The sequence below is a fragment of the Daucus carota genome, chromosome 1, assembly GCF_001625215.2.
Source record: "Daucus carota subsp. sativus chromosome 1, DH1 v3.0, whole genome shotgun sequence".
NCBI lineage: Eukaryota > Viridiplantae > Streptophyta > Magnoliopsida > Apiales > Apiaceae > Daucus > Daucus carota.
The window spans coordinates 38,168,855-38,192,694 of record NC_030381.2 but is presented as its reverse complement, the minus strand read 5'-3'; the positions used below and the strand labels follow the sequence as shown (position 1 = coordinate 38,192,694).

Sequence of the window (23,840 nt, the reverse complement as noted above, 5' to 3'; positions counted from 1 at the left end):
CTACCTGTTGTATAAAATTATGAATAATGAGACTGAAGGCAGAAACAGTATCAACACAAATGCAAGGTCTATTATCATCCAAATGCTGATTAACACCAGAAGAAACACAAAACACATATGAACAGAAAATCTACTCCCCTGTGCCCCCCTCTCTAATTTTTCCTTCAAAATTTGTTTTTCGAGGAAAAGGAAAGAAGAAATTAAGGACTGTAAGCAAATAATAATACTCTGATCTTCGATATCATAAAACCACCACTTTTCTCCTCCTTTTCCTCGCAATTACATTTATATATAGGAGATCTCTGGTCATTGTTCTTAGCTTAGACATCGAATAACCAAAGATTAAATGTGTGTATATATAAATGTAATTCTGTTGGTCTGTTAACCTTGATGTGCATCTCAAGATTATTCGAAAAGATGAGTGGAAGAACGATAGAGATCGTACGGAGCCCATAGATGATCGACAGTGCATGGTTTTCTGGAATCCAACCTCAACCATGGCTTACCTTTCCCACTCCAGTGCAACAAACTAATAGGCCCCGGATGCAAATTTCTACATTTCCCCTCTAAATTATCACCGCCTAAACCATGCTGATTCCATCTGTGATCTACGGCTTTTATGTTTCCTGCCAGGACCAACAAAAAAGGCGGCATTGATCCCAGGTGGTATATCCTCTTCTGCTTCTGCACTATCATCCATGCCTCAACTTTCTGTGTGTACCCTCCTTGTCTCCATTTGTCGAGGTCTACCACCATGACTCCTGTGTTAAAGTAGCATGGCGTTCGCCCTTCAAATGTGTTGGCATATTCGGGGTCAGACCAGAAAGCAGGTGTGAAATATTGTGTGAAATTTGCATGGCAATATTCAGGTGCTGCTAGTACTTTGTCCTCCAAGTCAACTTGCCATAGTTTTGTAATGTCATCTACCAGTACAAGATCAGAGTCTAGGTAGATTACACGTTCTACTTGCTCTGGTAAGATATCTGCCAGGTAGATTCTGGCGTAGTTTAGAGGCTGATCAAGGGCTTGGCGAATGGACTTGGATATTTTGTCCTGGACTCGGTTTGAATCAAAGGGATAGAGGTTGAAATTGAGGTAAGGGAATGTGGAGTTGATGCTGGAATAGATTTCAGGGTCATGTTGGGACCAGAGGAAGTGGAACACGACGTTTTCTGGGCAGGTGGAATGCTGCAGAATGGATAAAACAGCAGCAATGGTGCCCCGGATGTAGTTTGCATCAAGGGTCATTGCCACATGGATTGAAGAGTTGGTGCATTCGTCCCCATTCATAAATGCAGGTGCTTCACGGAACATTGGGGCCGTGGTGGCACTAGCAGTTGTGATGAGGGAGACAGACAGGAGGCCGAGAGTTATCAAGTAGCTCTGGAAGGCCATCCTGTCTTTATTCTTCTAAATCACAATCCTAACAATGAATAAGTTTTGGGATTAATCCAGAGAGGAAAAGGCTAAGCAGCCATTGAGGCTGGCTGTCTGGCTGGATGAGAAAGGAGAGGAAATGAAAGAAAGAGAAAACCTGAAAAATGAATGGATCATTTTATTTTATGCAAAAAAATGGGGAGAGGAGAGAGACGAGTTGATGTTCGAAGATTGTGAGGAAGAGAAGAATCCTAGGAAAGAGCTTAGATTTTTTTTATTTTTTTTAACTACTTATTTATACTCATCACAATGTTGACAAAATACTTCTCTATTTTTAAGGACTTTATTTCAAATATAGTACTGGTAGTAAACTTCCTCCCCAGAGAACTATTCCATTCTATCAAGGATCAATGAGCAAAAGATTAAGGGCTTCACCATCCTGCAGCTTTGTTGAGAATCGAAGGTTTCTGTACTCTTCGAAAGTAAAAGCTGCATACAAACGGGGATGTTCATCGTCGACCAGTTCTGGAGGAGCTTCCACTGTCCCCTTAGGTCCCAGAAATGCAGCAATGGAATACCTTGGATTTGCTTCCTTGCATTGCACTCGATGCTTTACAGTGCGTAATCTTCCATTACTCCAGGCCTTATAGCAACAAGAAACATTACAATTCTGTCTTACAAGTCATATGCATTTTAGTAGACGAACTCACCTTGGCAACATCTCCAAGATTGACAACAAGAGCACCAGGGCAGGGATCAACAGGTACGAAAGCTCCAGACCTGTCCATGACCTCAAGTCCACTGACACCTTCATCATCTTGAACTATGGTAAGGAACCCTGAATCAGTGTGTACTTGAAACCCCGAGGATCCAACAGTTTCTTGAGCAAAATTGTATTTGTTTATCCTGAATAGGCAAGGCCATCCCTCTATCGAAAAACCAGATATCCCCAATCCATCAGCCAGCTTTCCACTTATCTCCACAACCAACTCATGCATAGCTTCAACATACTTAAGAATCGTCTCTCTGTTGACAAATTTGAAATCATTACAAATCTAACATTAAAATCTCAACTGTATACAACCTTAAAATGATACCTTTGACTGGGAGAAGCCTTTATCTGAGAGCAAAACACATCAACATCTTCAGAGCAAGACATGTAAAGGCCAAAGGCTTCATAAAGAGGGTTGGCCTGAGAAGGCCTTATGTACCCACTTCCGGGATTGATATCCGTATTCTGCCACTTGATTTCTGGTGGAAAATCTTGGAGTGACCGCGCCACAGACTTCATCTCCGACATGAGGCTGACAGGGAGGACATCGTGATGGTTAACGAGCCTGAAACATCCCCATTCTTCCCCTGCTTGCACAAGTTTAGCTGATTGTGCAGGAAAATCTCGAAAATCTATTACAGGGATGCTGCAGTCAATCACCATCTGGATGTTTAATTAAACAAACAAACAAACTTTCTTCGAGCTGGTGCTTTGTTGTGGAAGCCTTAAATTTGTTCTGTTATGATTTTAATATGCATTCAGAGGCGGCTATCAGTTTCTGCACTGCAATCACTAATCAAAACTATTATACAACTTTGTTCAAAGAATACAACTATAATTCCAGAGTGGTGTGCTGCTTAACAAGTTTAAGATACATGAATGTCGTACTATAATACAACTTTGTTCAAAGAATGTCAAAAATAAAAGTTATGAATAATATGTGTAATTTTATTATGAATAACATGTGGTACAAAATCTTGTCACTGAAAATAAACAGTTTGCCTGATTTCGAGAAAAACCAAAACCTACAATAAAAAAATAAAAATTATCTTTTTTCAAAAATAAGTCTGTCATGGATTAAAAATTGAGGTTTTATTCTACATAGAGTTAGTGCTAAGAGTCTTGGTCCTCATTTCCGTTTTTCCTTCTTTTTCGGGGAATATCATAGTCCCTCTCCGACTCTTCAGATGAGTTTTCTGTATAAACCACATATTCATCCGTTGGTTCTCTGGGAGTCATCATGATTGTTGAGTAATGAGTCCCTGTAACGGTGGTGGTTGCCACAAGGATAGTCATGGGGGGCAGCGTGCCAAAGACGAGGGGAGTGAACGTTTGAGTGGCGGTAGTCTCAAGGGGAATAGTGGTGGTGACGAGAACCGATTCAGTTGGGACTCCGGTGGTTGTTTGACTAGATGGAACATGTACTTCAGAGCGTATTGTGGATGCCATGATTGTCGTCTTCTTCCCACAAACAGTGCCAAATATTTTGAGAACAAAAACAAAAACGAGAGAAAAAAACAAGAATGAGGGTGGAAGCGTTCGTGCTTTAGATTGTTTTCGGTGTGCGAGATACCTACGTATCTTCTATTAGTTCTAGTGTGGAGGGGTAGAGCCTTTATATAGATGTTTTGGAGTTAGAAGCTGAATGGAAATACGATTCCATGTATCAAATTTCTTGCAGAAGTATGTTTCCGTGCTATAGATAAAATAGGACTTAGATTCGTAGTTGAACTTTTAATTGGGCCCCGGACCTAATCAGGCCTCCTTCTTATGATCCATCTGCGTTCGGTCCAGACCCTCATTGGGCCTGTATTATCGGGCCTTTGTTAATTGGACCTTTATATCCATGAGTGATAAATAATATTTTGATTATTTCGACCCCGTCAAAGTCATTTATTTTTGAAAAAATATATATGACATAGTCATCTCTCTCTGGCCTCTGCCGGGTATTTTTTTTTTTAATTAGACTATCAGTCACTCAAAGATGCATGCACATGCGTTATAATCCGGTCGTTAGATACTTGACCTTTTTAATTAGTTTGTCTCACCTTTTTTGATATTTAACCTGCAAACATACAATCAAGTAGAGGGAGATTAAAAAAGAATTGGAACAAAAACTGATGATATGATGTGATAACAACATTGGAGCATCTAAAAAATACTTGCATCTTCGCCTAAAAAAAAGAAAAAGAAAAGAAAGATCAATATGAAATAGAAGTTCAAGGAAATACGGTACAAAAATCGGCCCTCTCTTAGGGGCTAATCCACACTTTTTAACTTGAAACTCGAGACACTCTAGCACCCTACTGTAATTCGCATCCAACAAAAGTATAACAACCAGCAGTACTCTAGCCTAATTTCTGTTCAAAAGGGGGAGAGCAAGGAGAAGCAAAGGCAGAATTATCTCAACACCACGACTCTTTCTCATACACTAAATAAAGCTCTTTGAATAAGTAGACAACACGGATGATAACAGCAATATGTTCCTTACTCATATCAACTTATAACTACTTTCCCTCGATGCTTATCATTTCAGAATCAGCAGTGACTTCGGGCTTGTGTGTTTCGACTGGTGGAGGAAGTGCGAGAAACCGTCCTTTTTGAGCACGCGGAGGCAGATGCTTCGTGTGTTTCCTGGTCCCGCTTGCATTCCAAGGCAAAAATACTCCGGTGCCACCCCGTGACATCCTTTTAGGGCCCAAGACCATTGGACGAACTGGAGCTAGCATGACCATTGGGCTTCGGAGAACACCCCACTTTGGGATCATATCCATTTCTTCATAGCCATTGCGTGCCCCATTTGATAGTGCATAGGAATTAGGGACGCCAGGTTGCCACAAAGTCATGGCTCCGGTCATAGGCGCCACTGCTGTTGAGATGCTCTCATGGGTTTGTGTCCGGACTCTGAAGAATGTAATGCTGATCCTTTTGCTTGGGGATGTACACATAACATGCCTTGCAACATCAGCACTGTTGCCCCTCATCACCAAAAGTGATCTGCAGAGTACCAGAAATTTATTATATATCAGTGAATGTGATTTATATAAAACAAGGAAAGATAACATTCTATGCCTTCGGCTAGTGCAATTCCATAATTAGAGGTTGTGTCTAAAGTAAAAGGGATACAAGGTGTTTTAGCACATACCCTTCCTTCAGTGAAAGCATAAGCGAGCCTTTGTAATTCCCATCATTATCACATACAAGAGTACGTCCAAAAGCCATTTCTGATTCTGAGAGGAGAAGAGTAGAGATAGGCTGGTCTATGTGAGGTGGTTTCAGAAAAGGCTGTGAAAATTCCCCCTACATAAAAATCAAAATAAGTTCCAAATTATCAACTATTTACTTATAAAAGTAGTCTAGAAATTACACTTCCAAACCAAAATGTATAAATCCCCTGTTTTTAACCTGCCATCTATTAACCAACATTTAAGAGAAGTAAACAATACACTGGAGCAAATATATACCTCATCAAAGAAGTTAATTATGCAGCTGTTTGGCTTTCTGTTCTCTGAAATCAAATGCCACAGAACTAGATGGTCGATGACACCTTGTAGAGTAGCTGGAATTGGCTCAATATTACCTGCAGATAGATATTAAGTAAGAAAGTAGATAGATGCAGAATAACATTTGAAATTTTCTGAAGCAAATTAAATAAATTTCATTTACTCTTCGGGCAATGATTTGTGGCATCTTCTTTTATTGGTCCAAATATTGGAGCTCCAAGCTGAATCAACTCTCTCTTATTGCCCCCCTTCACTTGCTGTTTAGCCTGGTTGTACATGATAAAGGTCTCACCTGTAATCATGCATAACCTCAGTCGTTAAAACACAGTTTTAGATGATTGGAACAATTGCATGTTCTTTCAGAGGATCTACTCAATTGTTAAAGTAAAACGGTAGACATGATTACAGTGTAGTGAAAGAGCACATCAACAAATATAGTTTAGAGGTGACAAAATAAGTAATCAGGGTGTTTGCTTTGAACCTATCCAAAGAAAAGGCACCAATAGCTAACAACTAATTCTAAATAATATAATCCAGAAAATATCAAAAGAGATGAACATACTACCAACAACGAGTCAAGGATCTAGATGTACTCAACTAGTCGACTTAACTTTCTACTTTACTACGTAATTGATAGAAACTCGTTAGATGCCATATTGCCATTATTGATTTTATATTAACTCTGGAACTTATATTCTCATATACATGGAATGCTCCCCAGGATATATGATCTGTAAAAGAATAATAACACCACAACACCCTAAGTGTGCTTGATGTTATGTTGGTGGAACATTAAGGATTAGTGAGTGTAACTATAATTACTTGCAGGGATAAATTCATAATAATGGCCAAACCTTTTCAAGCAAACCTACAGAAGGCGTCCTCTAATATCTCAAAACTTCGTTGCCAAAACGAAACAAGTTTAACTATTAAAGCATCACGAATCACGGGGATCCACCTGATAATTCGCCATTCTGACCAGCGATTCGAAGCTCATTTACATAGTCTGTCAACTTAGACAGCTCAGTTTCAGTAAATATCTCATCATACAACTTCAGACCTCTCACCACATTCACCTGCAAAACACAATTTTACTGTATATCAGCAAAGTGCATTGAATACAAACTCACATATTTATTTCCTGATCTGTCCTCATATATATAATTTAAATGTTCAATTTTTTCTGAAAGAAAGAACTCGCCGTATGCCATTTCATTGGCTCCTTAGCTACGAACCCTTTTGTCATATTGATCTGAGCACGGCGAGCTTCACAGTTCTCATGGTCTGAGCATATTTCAATGTTCGGCAACATGTGCTGCACTTCATGAGAACCTACATGAATTCATATGGATTAGCGTCAGCGTGATAATATTAGAACAAGTGCCAAGTACTTTCAAACTAATTCATGCATTTCTAGATTGGTTATTTTATCATCAGAATGTGAGAATTCAATGCAAAACAAAACAGAAAGCAGTACACCAGCTAGTGCCTCAAGAGTACAATTTCACAAATAACATACAGTCATACTTGCACGATGTACCATTCCAAGTAGCAGAGCACTGATTAGCCACTACAAATAGTGCATACAATACCAATAATACATAGCCCCACCAAGGCAAAATCATTATAAAGCACTATAAGCTTATTGTTTCTTCCCTACAGTTAATATATTCTGGTTATGCCGCTAACATTTACCGGCTTTTAAAGGTTTAATCAGTTGATAATGAATACGAACACAAGTATATCTTCAATAGAACTGGGTGTGGCTTGAGTTCATGGCTGAAGGTTACATCAACTGATACAAATTCCCAACACAGCATGACAAGTAAAGTACAATTTTTACTGTCAAGTAGTACCAGACTACTAGTACATGATAGTTGCTAGTACCTCTGGCCCCAAGCATCTGGAACAGTTTGGCTAATATTTGCAGATATACATGGCACAGTAAATAAGGTACAACAACATTAAAGAACCCCTTCAGATTATTGTTGAAAGAAAATAGAATCAAAGGACCACCTCTGAATTCTAACGATCTTTATAGTTAGAGCAGCAGCAGCCCCATTTTCAAGTCTATGTTTTTATTCCCAACTTGAGTATCCAGTACCTTTATCTAAAAGATGATATATATAAATGCAATTGCTAAAAACAAGAGCTCCAGAGCTTTCCTTTCATTAACATATAGCACAGCCTTTTAATTCTGACTAAGAAAAGAAACAAAAAGACAGTCCCACAAAACCAACAACACTACTAGAGCAGAGGTACAGTGGGACAAACACAGAACAGTAACCTCCAGCACATGCAAAAGTGCCACTAACACAAATGACAACTACCTTTTATGCCTACCATCCATTTATTTCTCTTCTATTTTTATTTTATTCTCTTCTTTTGGATCGAATAAAACTATATAAATATCTGATTTAGCTTTACCCGTATAAACCAAAGTACAAATATCACCAGCTAAGTCGTTAAAAATAAGAAAGGTGTAGGTTTTAAGTTGGTGTTGTGAGCACAAGCTACCCCAGATAATTATAAAAGCATCTCAAGGCCACTGCTTCTAGGAAGTTTCGCTTTGATTCGTCTGAGATTGGGATTCCCTATACTAACTGTTTAATGCAACATCTTCCTCGATGCTCACCCACCCAACATTAGATAAGAGCATTATCAATGTGATCAAAATCGATCAAAAACTCAAAACTACCAAAAATTCGAACAGACATCACAGGAGAATATTAGTACTTGCTAATCAACAAAAGAATTATTCCTGGATAATTTTCCACTTTGAACAAATAATACACACATAGAAAGAAATACCAACAAGCCATCTGATATAGAAATATAACTAACACAAAGATCATGTATTCCTAAAATTCTATATCTGTGTTCATGTATGAAAAAACTAATTTATATCATAGATTTCCTCTTACGGTGCCATCAAATCTCACATAAATCACGATTAATAAAATTAACGGGAACAAAATTTATTATTTACTTGAATTTTTTTTTTTCATGTATCATGATTTTAATGCTGGTAAACAACAGCTTTGATCCTCAAATAAAATCAACAGCTTGAGGCAGAGTCATTCTACTCCTTCCGTCCGTCTCATTAGCTTCACACACATTTTCAGATGCATATAAATATATAATTCACTTATTTTTAAAATTTTCATTTTTTATATAAATATTTAATAATTAAATTACTATTTAGAAGAAGAAGAAAAAATTTAAAATCAAGTCCCAACCCGCAAGCTAAAAAGACCTGGGGAACAGAGGAACAACGTTATACTGTAACCAAGAATCAACCTTGAATACTGAGTGATGACGCTCAGGAGTCAAGATCTTCTAAAACCATTTCATATTGATTCACAGAAAAGGATGAGAAGTTGTTAATTTCAACCTCAGGCCTAAAAGCTGCCCACGAGATTTGACTCTTCTTCCGCATGGAGATTATAATATTCAAATAAACACAAAGCAAAAGACACTCAAAAAAACACTTAATTACATACTTGCAAATTTTAAAATATCAAAAAGTAAATAAATAAAAAACCATAAAACCTTGCTTAGGTAAAACACATCATATACAGATGCAACATACTTCAAGTGTAGCCGTAGCTGTCCGGTACTTTTTATGTAAAAAATATACACATAATCATTTCAGTTCATAATAATAATAAACAATTAAATTTTGATATAAGAATATTAATATTCATTCATCGAGTATAAAGTATTCCGTATTAATTATATTCTGATATAAAAAATAATAATTTCTCGAAATTATTCGTATATCGAGATTCTGGTTATACCTGTATCGGTGATCTCGCTTTTCGGCGACTCATCGGACCTCCCGGACTCCACATCCGCCACCTCCTCACCACCGTCCACCTCCTTAACACTCTCCTCCACCGCCGCGACCTCCATCGCCCTCTCCTTCTTCGCCGCCGCCACCGCCTTGAGCTCGTTCGCCACGTCAGCAATGGAATAAAACTTCTGCATCTGCAGAATCGGAATCCAGTTGAGCCTCCGCCGGTGAATCGCCGCGAACGCCGCCTCGTACTCCTTCCCGTCGCCGCCTATCTCCGTCAGATGTCCGCACAGCGCGTCGATCATCGCGTTCGCCGCCGCGAACTCGCCGCGGAACCACGAGATTATCGCGTCCTTCGCGAAACTGTCGGACGTCATCCCCGGTAATCCTCCGCCGGCCGCCGGCGACATTTCTACGCACAGATACTCTTCACAAACACTTGTATGTATAGTTTGTAAGTATAGGTTGAGTCGGTTATACAGAACAAGTCTTCAGCCAAACTCTCCGTATATAATGCTGCTATATATAAGCACTCGGTGTATGTATATGTGTAAGTATATGCGTGGAGAGGGACGAGGAGGAGGGGGTTTATATATAGTCGATGTCCGTACCTGTGGGGTCCACGTGGAGCTGACGTGTAACCATTTAAATTAATCTACGTGGCGAAATTCGATTATTTAAGGGCGTGTTTGGGGATGCGTAAATGTGTGAAGAGTACGGTAATAAAAATCGGAAAGTTAATAATTGTTATTGAATTTTCGGATCTGCCAAAAAAGATGGGAGATTGGTTGATTGTTTATGATTAATTTAAATCTGGCACGTGCTTCATAGTGTTTAACGGAGACTCTTCCTGACAAAATCATGAAAAATACATTATGTGTGACAATAATATTATTAAAAGAAATTAAATAAAAATTAATTATTTGGATTTGTGTGGAGCACATTGTAGCTGCATTGTTGCGTAGAGCTGTGAGGTAGCTGTATGGCTGTATGTTTGTATATGCTGAATAATTGATTCTATTAGCCGTTATGTTTATGAAGATTTGGCTTGTTTTTATGCTCTAATATTAGTAGTATATTACGTTAAGAATATGCAGGAAAAATAATTAGAGAAAACGGTATGAATATGAAAGGAGCTTAGGATCTCCTTCACTGTAAGTAGTCATTTCTTCTAGAATCAACTCGAGAAATCTGAATTGAATTTTGCTAGTCTTTTGGGGACGTATTTGAATTGAATTAATAAAAAAATTTATAATTGATGTGGAACGAGTTAGATGAGAAGCAAGTGTCGGATCAGCATTAAAATTTTATTTTTTGAATTAAATCAATATTTATAATTGATTCAAAACAAGTCGATGACATTATCAAATTTATAAAAAGAATGTGATCTAAGTAATATATTGAAAATAACTTTTTTTTTATGAAGGTTGTGACTAAAAATAATATTTCATTTTTCTAAAAACACACAAAGGGTGTATTGGATGAGGATTTTAAGGTATTTTTTTATTCATAAAATTCGAGCGTATTCGATTGGGATTGTTTGAAATCTATTAAAATCTTGAGGTATTCAATTGGGATTTTAAATTATGCCACAAAATCTGGTAGTATTCAATTGAGATTTTAAATTCTGCTTTAAAATCCGATGGTATTCAATTGAGATTGTTTAAAATCCATTAAAATCTGATGGTATTCAAATGCTGATGGATTTCTTCGGATTTCATAAAATGATAGATTTTGTGGCATTCTTCAGTGTATTTTAAGTTTTTTGAAATCCCACCAAAATCAATGGAATTTTGAAACATTGTGCTTAAATCCTATCAACTCTGTGACATTTTATCAAGAATTCACACAAAATCAAAATCACATACAATCCATTAAAATTTATGGACTAAAAACAATTCATAAAAAATGTCAATCAAATACATCCCGTAAATGACTATTATATGCATCTATTAGGATCTATTAGGGTGAAGGTCAACCCTCTCGAAGAGGTGAAACTGAGTATGTACCCTGACAAACTCACAAAGAGGCACTGGCCTCTAAATCTAACTCACTTCTGATTTTTGTATTAGTGCCAAAGGTGCATTTGCTATTTTGTGCGAAAACGAATTAATTCAATAACGAAAAATCATATGATACTTATAAGAGCAATCGAGTTGAATATATATAAAGTTGATCATATTGTCGATTAATCCAATTTTTATGAAAAAATTGATCAAGCGATTTAGTGAAATTAATATGTACATCCCCCTTTCCCCAAAATCAGTTTGAGAATGTTAATAGTAATGAAATACTTAAAACTAATGCAGCATGATAATTAGCTATGGCCTATGGGGGGTCATTGATTTGACAAAGAAGGGTGAACAACAAGGACCAGGGGCAGCATGTTCATAATTATTTAAGTACTAGTAAAGTTTTGACCAACTTAATTGTACCTCGCATCATTTGCTTAATTTTCAGCAGCCAAGCAGGCGCAGCCCCCTCGGTTGCTATATCACATTTTTGTAATACTGACCACAGGACCCCCTGGTTCCCTATATACATACGTCAATTACGCAGCCCCTTATTTATTCATCCACGTAAATTTTATTTTATGATTTTATGTAGTGTGCATGAGAAATGACTAAATTGACTTTACTCAAAAAAAAGAAGAAAAAGAAATGACTAAATTGACAATTTATGTGGGCTAATAAAAGCAAATTCATGTGATTACATACTTTCTCGTGATCTGGAAGTCGACATGTTAAAATTAGGAGTGTAAATTAGACTTTAGCATACATAGTTTTCCGTCATCCTACAATTTTCTTGTGAATCGGATAAATAATCAACGATTCGATTCAAGACAGTACTAGTTATTTCAAAAAAAATAGATATGAGTTATTGATATCAATATATTCACTTTTATACATATTTAGTTATTAATTTATATTAATTAATAAAATTATTGTTCATATATGAGTTTTATTTATTTCAAATCAATATATAATATTTGTTTATAATAAAAATTTAAACTCATACCTCAAACTCCAAAGATATATAGATTTTGAATATTGGGAGGGAGAGACGGGTATGAGATTGAGGTATAAGATTAATTTTATTTTTAACATCTATTTATGTAATTAGATATTAATTTTTAATAAAATAATAATCAATGTTGCAAAAATGTATAATAATAATTTTAATAATTAATATAAAATAATATTTTTTTAAAGCGAGTGTATTGATTTCAGCACTTCCCCAAACACATGATATCATATATGCTATGTTTAACCACATCTCATTATTCCGATTTCTCATTCCAACCCATACCATACAACTCAGTGAACCAAAAGACATGTTTAATAAAAGAATAATCAATGATGTAAAAATATATAATAATAATAATCATCATAATAATAATAATAATTTTATTAATATTTTTAATTTATATAAACTAAAAACTCAATTTCTTTAAAATAATTGAATATTGATTCCAGCACTCGACCAAACACATAAGATCATATATAATACCTTAAACCCGTAACACTTTAATCTGATTTCTAATACAACTCTGCGAACCAAACGACCACTTACAGAAATTCGTAAAAAACCTATTTTCCCCAAAAAATATATATATTATATTTTGTGACTATTCATTATTATAAAATTATAATATATGATATTCTATATCATATGTTGCTCGTCAATTCAAATAAATATTTATTTATAATGAATACATAAAACAATATTAATATAACTTACTTGCATTATAATGTGACACTGACACTCCTTCATCAATTGAATATAACGATTATTTGGATCCCACCTCAAGAAAATTAACTTAAAAAGAAACACGGTATAAATCAAGAGTAGGAAAGGTTTGTCAGCATGGGACTTATTATCGGGGGTGCCTATTATAGACCGTTTGACTGTACTTTTTAAAAAAGTGACTTATCATTTAAAAAATGAAATAGATTGTAAGTGAAAAGTTGATTTGAACTTATAAATTATTAAAAGTGTTTGGATATAAATTGATTACAAATGTTTGGAGAAACTAATACTCCAAAATAAAGAATCCATTCCCGCAGTGCCCAGCTTCAAATTTCAGTTTCGCCAATACCCACTTTCTTGTTCATCTTCTTATTCTACCCACCTTTTTCATTCTCTAACCTTATTTCATTCTCTCCTCCACCCAATATATCTTCTACATTTCTATTTAAAATAAATCGTAGAGTAATGTATAATTTTTATATATTAAAACGATAATATTTTTATTTTTAAAATATATTTACTGTAATTATATTATTATTACAAATTTTTATTTTTTATTTTAAAATCACTTAATTAATTTAAATTTCCTTATGGACATGTCACTAATTTTTAAGGAGTTTTGAATTTAATGATTATAGATATAATTTTTTTTAATTTTAATAAACCTTAAATTTAAATTACAAATAAAAATATAAGATGGAAGTTAAAATGAGTAAATATAATTTGGTTTAGTTAAAAAGAGAAAAGAAGTGATAGAATAGATGAAGAGAGAGTGAAAATAAGAGAGATGAATAAGGTGAAAGAGTGAGGTGAGAGAGTGAAAAAGGTGGGTACATTGGGAAGTTAAACGGGATGTTGGGCAGTTTGGGAAAGTAAACAACAGTGTTGGACACTGCACGAACAGATTCTCAAAATAAGTTAGGTTCCTAACTTTTTTTTTTTTGGATTTCTAAGCTTCAATACAAGTGCTTCTCAAAATTAACCAAATACATCCATTAAGCAAAAGTGGACTTCTATATCAAAAATGTCCAAAAGTTCCTTTACCAAAACACCCACTAAGACATGTCTATAATTCGAGTCAAGCTACTCGTGAAGTGTTGAGCTCGTTAATAAAACCTGATTCGCTTTAAATTTATATATGGGTTGAGCTCGAACATGATTTCATACTCATTTAATTAAATAAATTGGTTCGGTTCGACTCGACTCGTAAAATTAAACGAGCCGAATAACCGTCTCGACTCATGAAATTAAACAAGTTGAGTTCATATAGATATATAAACTCAATTAAGTGTAAAATTCAATAAGTCCGCTAAATCCACAAGTTCAAACTGGTTCGTTTAGTTAAATGAACGGGCTCAACTCGACTCATAAAATTAAATGAGTCGAGTTCAGGTTATAGATCTTGTCTCAATTAAATTAAACTAGTCGGTTCGTCCAACTCGACTAACCACAACTCGCTCGACTCGAATTACCATTTTGAATAGACACGCGTCGGGGGTCTTGACGAGTTTCTGATGATGGTATTGAATTGAGTAGAAGCGGATGATATTGGTTACGACAGGGTTCTATTGATTTTCATTTAATTTGTTTGAATATATATTATATATATAATAAATATATACTTTTTCGGGATATAAAAAAAATTATATAAATATACCACTTTGCTAGTATTACTGTATTTATTTTCATTTATCTATATTACTTGATTTTTCATGTTTAATCAAAGAGTTACAACCAAATACAAAGACCAATTATATATCAAAAATTAACTATAGAAGTGAACAAAATATGTAAATTTCAACTGAGACGATACACTTATTTATTCCACAAGATAAAAAATTAAGAAATTTTCCATGTACTCATTTATTGTTATTGACCTAAGAAGTGAGAACCAGTGGAGACTGGAGAGGGTATAGCATGGGACCCACAGCCCTTGCGAGAGAACCTTTGTTAGTGCGTAGGGTAGCAGTGGCCTATATCGTTTTGTGACCACCACGATGAACCGCACTGTGCACATGCTTACAAATTATACTCTTACGCTCCCTCGCCATCACTTCGGCTCGGCTTGCTATTTTTCCGCATTTTTTTATTAGCTGAATATTTACTTTAGTAACTTTATTTTTATCTAAATATTCTAATAGTTTACTTTGTTGATTCTAGTTTGGAATAAAGCAGGTCAGAAAAAAGTAGCTGGCTGGTTTATTCGACAAAAATTGTAGAAAGGTGAAACCCTATTTTAATTTTCTTTATAGTTAAACTTAATATTTCTTATGTCCATCATTACTTTATTATTAAATTTTTACAAAAATAAAGTGCCTTTTGCTAATATATATATTATAAAGATAATTGTATGCTTAATGTAAATTGTTATGTGATATATAATATAAAAAGAGAATTTCATCTTATCTCGGATATCCAAATTACACTCTTGTTCAGACCAAAATGTATCAGAACAAATACTCATTTGTAACATGTATAAGTTTAAATTGTCAAAAAATTAATTTTGACACATGTAAACTAGGCAAGTAATATATATATATATATATATATATATATATATATATATATATATAAAGTAATTTGTTGGAAATATAAAATTTTAGTTTTTTTTTAATAAATGAGTTCATTCAATAATAAAAGGCCATACGGCATCTACATAAACAGTCGCGTCGAACAAACAAAATACAAAAACAATCACCAATCAATCCATTCTTCTTGGAGATAAAATCACGTGATTTGTTAAAGATGATGTGTACACATGCTTCGTCACTTCCTCTTCCGCCATAACCAGTTTGAGCTATTGACTGAGAATGCAATGCCCAAACAACTTTTATTACTAAATCAAACATCATACTCACACAAATGGTATACTCACACAAATGGTGAGAAAATAACAAAACTCACACAAAGGTGAGACAACAAAAACCAAAACCACAACCTAGCAATCTTAAATTTGCAAATGCGTAAATAAAATACTAGCTAAACCAAAACAATTTTTAGATCCCGGGAACAAGCCCACAAAAACAAGATAATTCCGACCACTGTCGAGAACAAAATCACCGGGAAGAACGAGAAATTCGTAGCTCTGTGGAATTAAGATCTAAGAGAAAGAAGGTCAAATCGAAAAAGTTTTTAAATTCTTAGATCCGAAAAAACAAACTAATACAAAAATTTTGAAAAAAACTTTAAAACGAATTTTATTGAAAAAAGGAAGAACAAACAAAGAACATAAAATTTTAATGTTATTGACATTGTTAATACGATGACTTCCTCAAAAGGCAGCTTCTCTCTAACGGCCAGAGGGAGAGGAAAAGAAAGAGCATCAATGCATGTTCTTGTTAATATAGGAAAAAGTAATAAAATCACATTTTACTTAAATTATTTGAAATACTAACGATAAACATCTTTTTAAGCAGAAGAATCTGAAATATAAAGCAAAATAAAATAAAATTAAGTGTGGCAGTTAGAAAAGTCTGGAATATTGTTTGCTTGCCTGCTTTTGTAGGTGCATAGAATTTTTTTATCTTTCTATTGTTTTTCTCCAAAAGAAAAGGAAGACAAAGGGCTTTATGCTCCTTTTATAACAATCACACACGTAGGTGTATCTATATAAATATCTGACCCACTTGTGAAATGGATCCAAAATTGGTAACAATATTCAAATTATAAGCCTAAAAATTATAATAATATAACACATGTAGTTTTTTTTAAGTGGAACATATATGATTTTTAATACGTCAATTATTAGTTTCTATATATAATTATTTTAATAATCAACTCACAAAGTGCATTACATGTTGCACCCCGGATCGCTAAATTGATTTGAAGAACCTTTAGTTGGAAAGAATCCAAAGAAACTTTCCATGCGTTGAAGGCTTAAGAAACTTCTCAATTATGTGCTGTGATTATACTCGGATAAACTTTGAACATTATTATCTGTACTAAAAGATAAGAATGTAGATCCTTTTCCGTATTATGGTAAGAACCTTCTTAATTAATTGGTTAGGCCATGCCTTTACCTTTGATAGGTTCTTTACGTGACCAGAAGAATCAAATCAATTATTCTTCGTCTTTGAGAGTCTTTTTTCGAATAATTTAAATTATAAATTCCATGTTTTAGTTTTCAATTTTTAAACAGATCGATAAATTAGCATATATTATAAATAAAATTACTTTTTATATCTGAATTAATTATTCATGATAATACTTGTCCAGCGGTTATATTATCTTTTCATCATCATCACAAATAAAATACTCAAAATGATGGACTAAAATAGCGATAAACATTGTATTATACATTGTTTTAAAAATCAGTAATTAATTAAAAATAATCATCGATTAATCGTTGATCAGATGAGATTTATCTTGATTAAAGGATAACTATATTAAAATTATTTCTCGAAAAATTGATTTTCTGAAAAGTCGGTCAAAAATCAGATTAATCGGTCAATTATAGAAGATTATATTTTATTTTGAATTAAAATGATTTAATTTAAAAAATAAAAAAGGTGTACTGTTATGCGTGAATACTTAATAAACGTATATTATATTGTTAATAATATTTTATTTTACATTTTACTAAATTTGTTGATGTATATATATAACAAAAAATATTTTTGTGATATATAATTTCATGCTATTATTTTGACTTTATGAGATATATGATATAATAATAATATAATTTATAAATAATATTTAATTATTTCCAGATTAAATTTTGATCACCGATTAAGTCCGATATCCTGTTTTTATATCGATATTATGTTATGTATTATATAAAAGAAAAGTTAGAACTAATATCTTCATTAATAAAACATTCATTGCAAAAGTAATTACATGTAGGCCATAGACTAAAGCTTGTTTAATTTCTCTACTTGTTTGGTTCAAACATGAAAAAAAACCTTAATTTCTCTGCGCATTTGTTGTTTGCTAATAGTGACCGAGGCAAAGCCGGCTTCACTCGGCTTGATTCTTGAACTTTAAACTTTAGTTACCATTGTTATAGTATTTCTTTTATTGAAATGTCAAGTAGATGAGAAGCACTTGTTAAAAGTTTGTCCAAAAGTTACTTGCAAAATTGAATGGTGCCCATCCAAATGGCTCAATTCCACTCCCCAAAAAGCTTCTAAAGGTAAAAATATATACACAGAAGTTGCAGGTCTATACAAAATAGAAGGTCAACATACACTAGGCTCCTGCTCCCATATATTTGTGTAAACGATAAAGCGTTGGACAGGTTTCGTGGCACCGGAATTTTGTACCATCGCTTCTTTTGGCTACTTGCGTAATGAAATATCACAGACCGGCTGTGAAAAAGACAGCTACGTACGAATATATCATATTTGCAGCAAACTTTTACCCGTAAATAAAATGAATATCTTTATAGAACAAGTTATGACATGTTGAGAGAATTGAACTCATGAGCTTAATTTAGTCGTTATAATGATTAATAATATTTATATAGTGATTTATATAAGGAGGTATTCCAATAATTTTGCTTAAAAATGATTAGTTAAATTGGATCTATAACATATTGTGTAAAATTTAGTAAACTTGTGAGATATTTGCTTTTATAGTACTTGTTATATTGATATATTATATTTTTAAAATGACATATTTTTATTTCAAATTATTATAAATAATACATATCATTTTAATATGATACTAAATTATGTGTAATCAGATAATGTGTCGTTGAAGTGTACAAAATTTTATGTACCATCTATGATTTTTAGTTATGACATAATTTATTAAATTTTAGAAAGATTTTGAACTGTCTGAAAATACTCTTAAGTCGGTGTAGATATCATAAAAAAGACTTCCCATCCGATTCATGCAAAATCAATTATCAAAAAAGTATTAATCCATAAATTTAATTGGGTGAATAAAGAATTAAATTTACAATGCGCTGAACGATCCACCAAATTTCTTAAATAAAGCGAGAAAAGAAAGAATTAAATCCGCAATTTAAACGTGACAACTAATTCAATAACCCCGAAAAAAATCTCGAATTCCATATGATCGATTACGAAGCAGACAGCAGACGGCATCTTGATGATCACTAACATCCGTGGCACAAAATACATGGATGGTAGAGAACCATCCACAACACATCTAGCTCATGGACCATCCAAATTGACATTCGAAGATAGAAAGACGATCATTAAAGTATATACCCTTTTGGTGTAATATGCTCGAGACATCTCCATGATTTGTTATCAACCAAGTACTAAGAATACTCATAATGGCGGAGAAGGTCGAGATCTGTTTTTTTCGTGTCACATGTACAGTTGTAGATAATTACGCAATTCGAGAATTGCATGCCTTAGCTAACCAAACTCCTCACGTTTGCTGCTCCTAATAATTTTTGTGCATCCGTTTAAATATCGACAGGACCGTGCAACCAGATTAATGAAGTAGAATCTGGTGAATAAAAGTTCGAGTTGCGCAAGTCTTTGGTTTTTATGCGATTAACATATCAACACGATTAAGCTAACACCACCGTTTATCAGTTCCTGATGCACTCTTGAAAATTATGTAATATAATTCATTTGCTCCATAATATAAGTGTTTAGTTTTTCTACGCTTCTTTAAAAGTGCTTTGATTATACATCAATAATTACTATTTATGATGTTTTTTTTAATCACAATTTAGTGTATATATTCTAATAGCTAGTGTGAAACAATTAATTTCACGGTTCTGTCCATTTCGTGGATGATCTCCTTATCTAAAATTTTAAGAATAATACTATGTATTTTTAAATTATGTTTATAAATTACTAATTTTAATTGGATAACTAGTACACATACATTAAATTTCAATATTATTAATGCGAGTTGAATTAATTAAATATTGTCAAATAGAATTTAGAAAAAAATTAAAGATAATTTTTGAAGTATCTAGAATTTTAAAACTTTTAAAATGTTATTTTTATATTATAAGTAATAAACATTTATCTAACAATTATGAAGATGTGATTACGAAGGTGTTAATACATACATTTTGAGAGAATTCCGTGACTCCAATAAGCATTGTCAAAGTTTTAGTTGGAATTAGTTGTTTTCTTCGTACTAATGCTTTACTTTCCACCGATCTCAATTTTGAAATTTCTCCACATATTATTTCAAAACTGAGCACGAACCAGTAACAACAAACAAGACATTTTGTATCTGCATCCACGTTGAATTTTGTGAATTTATAGTTGAATAATTATATTATTGTAGAAAAATAGAAAACATTATGGAGAGAAATGATTGCGAAATGAAATTCGGGGATCCTAGGCCCTAGCTAGATATTGGAGCGTCATGAGTCATGAGGTGTAGGTTGGTAGCTAATTTCATTAAATAATGTTTGAAGGTGAGTGTAGATAGATAGATCTGGCTAAAAGCAAGAGTCATGGGCATTTGGTTTGAGCGAGTCACTTTTGAACAACTTTCTATTTTCACATTATTCATTTTACTCAACTTTAGGCACGGGTTAGTGGCGTTTTCTTTCCCACCTCTATCGACTTCCTATTTTTTAAGACAAACCTAATTTGCCCATCCATTAATAAAAGAAAAAGGTTGATCGTTCATGGGACTAGAATTTATAAATTTTACAAAATACTGGTTTCTTAAATTTAGTTAGAATAGGTCAATTCCGATCTCGCCATTGATTGCATTCATGCAACACACTGTGTGTGTGAGATACAAATTTGTGACCTGGTATGATACTAGTAACAATCCATACATGTCTTACAAGTGCTATGAAATTGGTATATGTTAATTATTTATTTATTTTTATAAAAGATCCAAATATTTTTTATCTATTGAATGTGGGATATTAAAATTTACAATCTCACTGGACCGCTACAATATTAATTTCTGTTCCTGCGAGCATGATTTTCTAGATCCGTCCCTGTCCGGAGAGAGTGCGAATCATTTTGTGTTTGAACGTCATGCATCGATGGTTCATGGAGAGCTGATCATATCTTCGCATTATGGCACAATTACATAGACGAGCTGAACGATTCGTATAAAAGTAATATACGTTGAAGCGTACGTGTGCATGCATGGCAGTACTTTACTAATTACTAGTATACCTCAGTTTGTAAAATGATGAAGTGAGATGACGAAGACCTCCACACAGTCCAGTTTTATTATCTATCTATCAGTTTCTTCACTACTCAGAATGGAAAAGTACACGCATACACAATCCACTCACACCAGATATATGCCAACTTCATTCATACATACCTGCACCACCACTCACATAGATAAGACTCTAACGGAACAATTTCACTCCATAGGACGTCATAATCAATGGGATTCAATAGTTTTCTCCAATTCTGTTTGATCATCTTTACGGATAATAACTTCTATATCTTGAATTTTCAAAAGTATCTTATATTTTTTCGGTTAGATGATAAAATTTTATGATGAAAAGACTTTCATCTGATATTGTAATGCCATACGAATGAGCACACCCTCAACAAATTCGAATAATCGAATATATGTACATTGCAAGTTTGCAACAAAATACATAACTGCAGGATTTTCCTAGTTAAAGTATGTTTTCACGGTTCGATCCAAGTACTGACATGCGTAGTATATCATCAACGGTTCTTTTTACGCCGGATGACATTAATTATAAATTTTGAGGGACTATTAATTATAAATTTTAAGAGACTGTTAAATCCAGATGAGCATTTTTAATTCCAGAGCATATTCAATTCTCAGCTTCCCTGGCATCTACACAAATCATGCATTTCAATACAAATTTTTGCAAATTGCTTTGAATATTAAAAGATTGCTCTGGATATAACATTTTTCCTAAAAAAATGCTTATTTTAAAGCTTTTATCATCTAATGACTTTTGTTTTGAGTTTTTATCATTCAATGATTTTTTTCCCTCAGATAATTATATGCGGCCTATAATTGATAGTTGTGTATAATTACTCGAAACATAAATGTCTCGAATTAGTTTTACATTCCTGTTGTACCTGATGTGATTCTCATTTATATATTTAATTTTCGTCAAGAAAAGAAAAGTTTGCACTTCAGACATTGCAACCTCAATCGTGCTCGCACACCCTGCCATCCATAACAGTTGAAACTTATGTATGTATTTTATATATCTCCAAAAAGCTAAAAACAAGAAACAAAATAGAAACAGAACAATGCTGATTAGCTCCATTGAAACTAATGATGATATTAGGTACTATATGATTAATTAACAGATGTCTAGTATACGTAAGTATTCACACTAGTTAAGCTCGAATAATTTATAAATCACAACCTGTGCCTATCAAGATCACTAGCCAGTAGAGTAATTGGTCAACTTCATACTAAACTGATTAAATTATGTATGAGATCAGCTGTTATAGTTGCTAATTAATTAAGCTTTACCTATAATTAGTAATTAGTTGGAGACAACAACTCCTAAGCATGATCTTATTGATCCTTGGCACTGTAGTAGGGACACCGACCTCTCTATTTTATAAAGAAAGTCCTCTCGACATTCATCATTTCTCATGCCACAGGGCTAAACTAAAGATAAAATATTGGAAATAAACAATTTAATTAAGAAGTGTATTATAAGCTTGTCAGCTTCATGAGGCATTCCAGCATGCTCCCTGGCCGTAACGCATGTATTATTATAGAGACAGTTGATTATGAACTCTGCAAGACAAGATTCCATGACTACTGTGCAGAAAGCGGAACCAGAATTACAAAACAATCAGAAAAATAAAACTACAAAAACATTCTTTTCACTAAAAAAATAGAGCTCAAATTTTTAAACAAAGATGAAGGGCTTATAAAATACGGGTCGGAGTCCCGATATACATATGTCACCAACTCATGTTCAACGAAAATTAATACCGAATACATTAATTTAAAACTTTTTATATACATATATTATCGAGCGAGAATTATTTATTTCTAGAATTTTTCATGTTCACACTCAATATATCATTATCATATTACTATCAATAGTATGATCTGAATCGGCTGTCATTAGATGTAATTTTAAAGATAGCTCCGCATGCAACTAGTAAGTATTATATAAGTGAGGTTCTGAACAGCTCTCAAAGACTTCGTTGAATATAAATTTTGTACTTTCAACATTGATCAGGGCCTCACAAATAAAAGTCAACGATCATTTTGAGATATTATGAAATTGACAGACTAATAAGACTATGCCTTGCGGTGTTTTCAAAGCGGCAATTATACTGTCTTATGCTGTTTGCATGTTTTATATGTTTTGGTATTTGTTCAAGTACAAACAACAGTCATGTCTTGAATTGTTTACGTCTCAACGTGTACTTGAGTTCTTGATATTCCATGTACAGAATATACCAGAGCCCAGAGGCCCGGTTGCCCACAGCATGAGAACCAAACGTGCTACCAAGCCCAACTCACCATAAGTTATTGACCCAAATTTTTATTAACAAATTTTGTAACACGCAGTCCTATAATTTGTTTCGCTTCAATAAATAATTCTCCAGGCCCATGATTTCTTTCTTCTGTCCACCCCGGTAACTCAAGTGATACGGGAAAATGTGAGATTCTTTTGAAAATTATTTCATATATTTATTATATTCTCTCTAAAAATGCGATAATTAGTAATATACTACATTATTTTATCTTCATAATAAAA

General features: G+C 33.6%; 3 protein-coding genes across 3 annotated transcripts; all 3 read right to left on the bottom strand.

Moving 5' to 3' along the window:
• Positions 1-52: 52 nt before the first annotated feature.
• On the bottom strand, positions 53-1,544 carry LOC108203044 (probable galacturonosyltransferase-like 4). The gene has a single exon (XM_017371748.2). The coding sequence runs from the start codon at positions 1,393-1,395 to the stop codon at positions 406-408; it is 990 nt and encodes a 329-aa protein (XP_017227237.1). The 5' UTR covers positions 1,396-1,544; the 3' UTR covers positions 53-405.
• An 85-nt stretch (positions 1,545-1,629) lies between these two features.
• On the bottom strand, positions 1,630-2,954 carry LOC108203051 (2-oxoglutarate-dependent dioxygenase DAO). Its single transcript, XM_017371761.2, has 3 exons — positions 2,475-2,954; positions 2,088-2,403; positions 1,630-2,020 (listed from the first exon to the last, which is right to left on the bottom strand). The coding sequence occupies exons 1-3, from the start codon at positions 2,810-2,812 to the stop codon at positions 1,778-1,780; spliced, it is 897 nt and encodes a 298-aa protein (XP_017227250.1). The 5' UTR covers positions 2,813-2,954; the 3' UTR covers positions 1,630-1,777.
• Positions 2,955-4,339: 1,385 nt separating this feature from the next.
• On the bottom strand, positions 4,340-10,015 carry LOC108203038 (RNA demethylase ALKBH10B). Its single transcript, XM_017371733.2, has 7 exons — positions 9,453-10,015; positions 6,854-6,984; positions 6,611-6,728; positions 5,816-5,944; positions 5,614-5,729; positions 5,295-5,449; positions 4,340-5,146 (listed from the first exon to the last, which is right to left on the bottom strand). The coding sequence occupies exons 1-7, from the start codon at positions 9,859-9,861 to the stop codon at positions 4,657-4,659; spliced, it is 1,548 nt and encodes a 515-aa protein (XP_017227222.1). The 5' UTR covers positions 9,862-10,015; the 3' UTR covers positions 4,340-4,656.
• Positions 10,016-23,840: the final 13,825 nt, after the last annotated feature.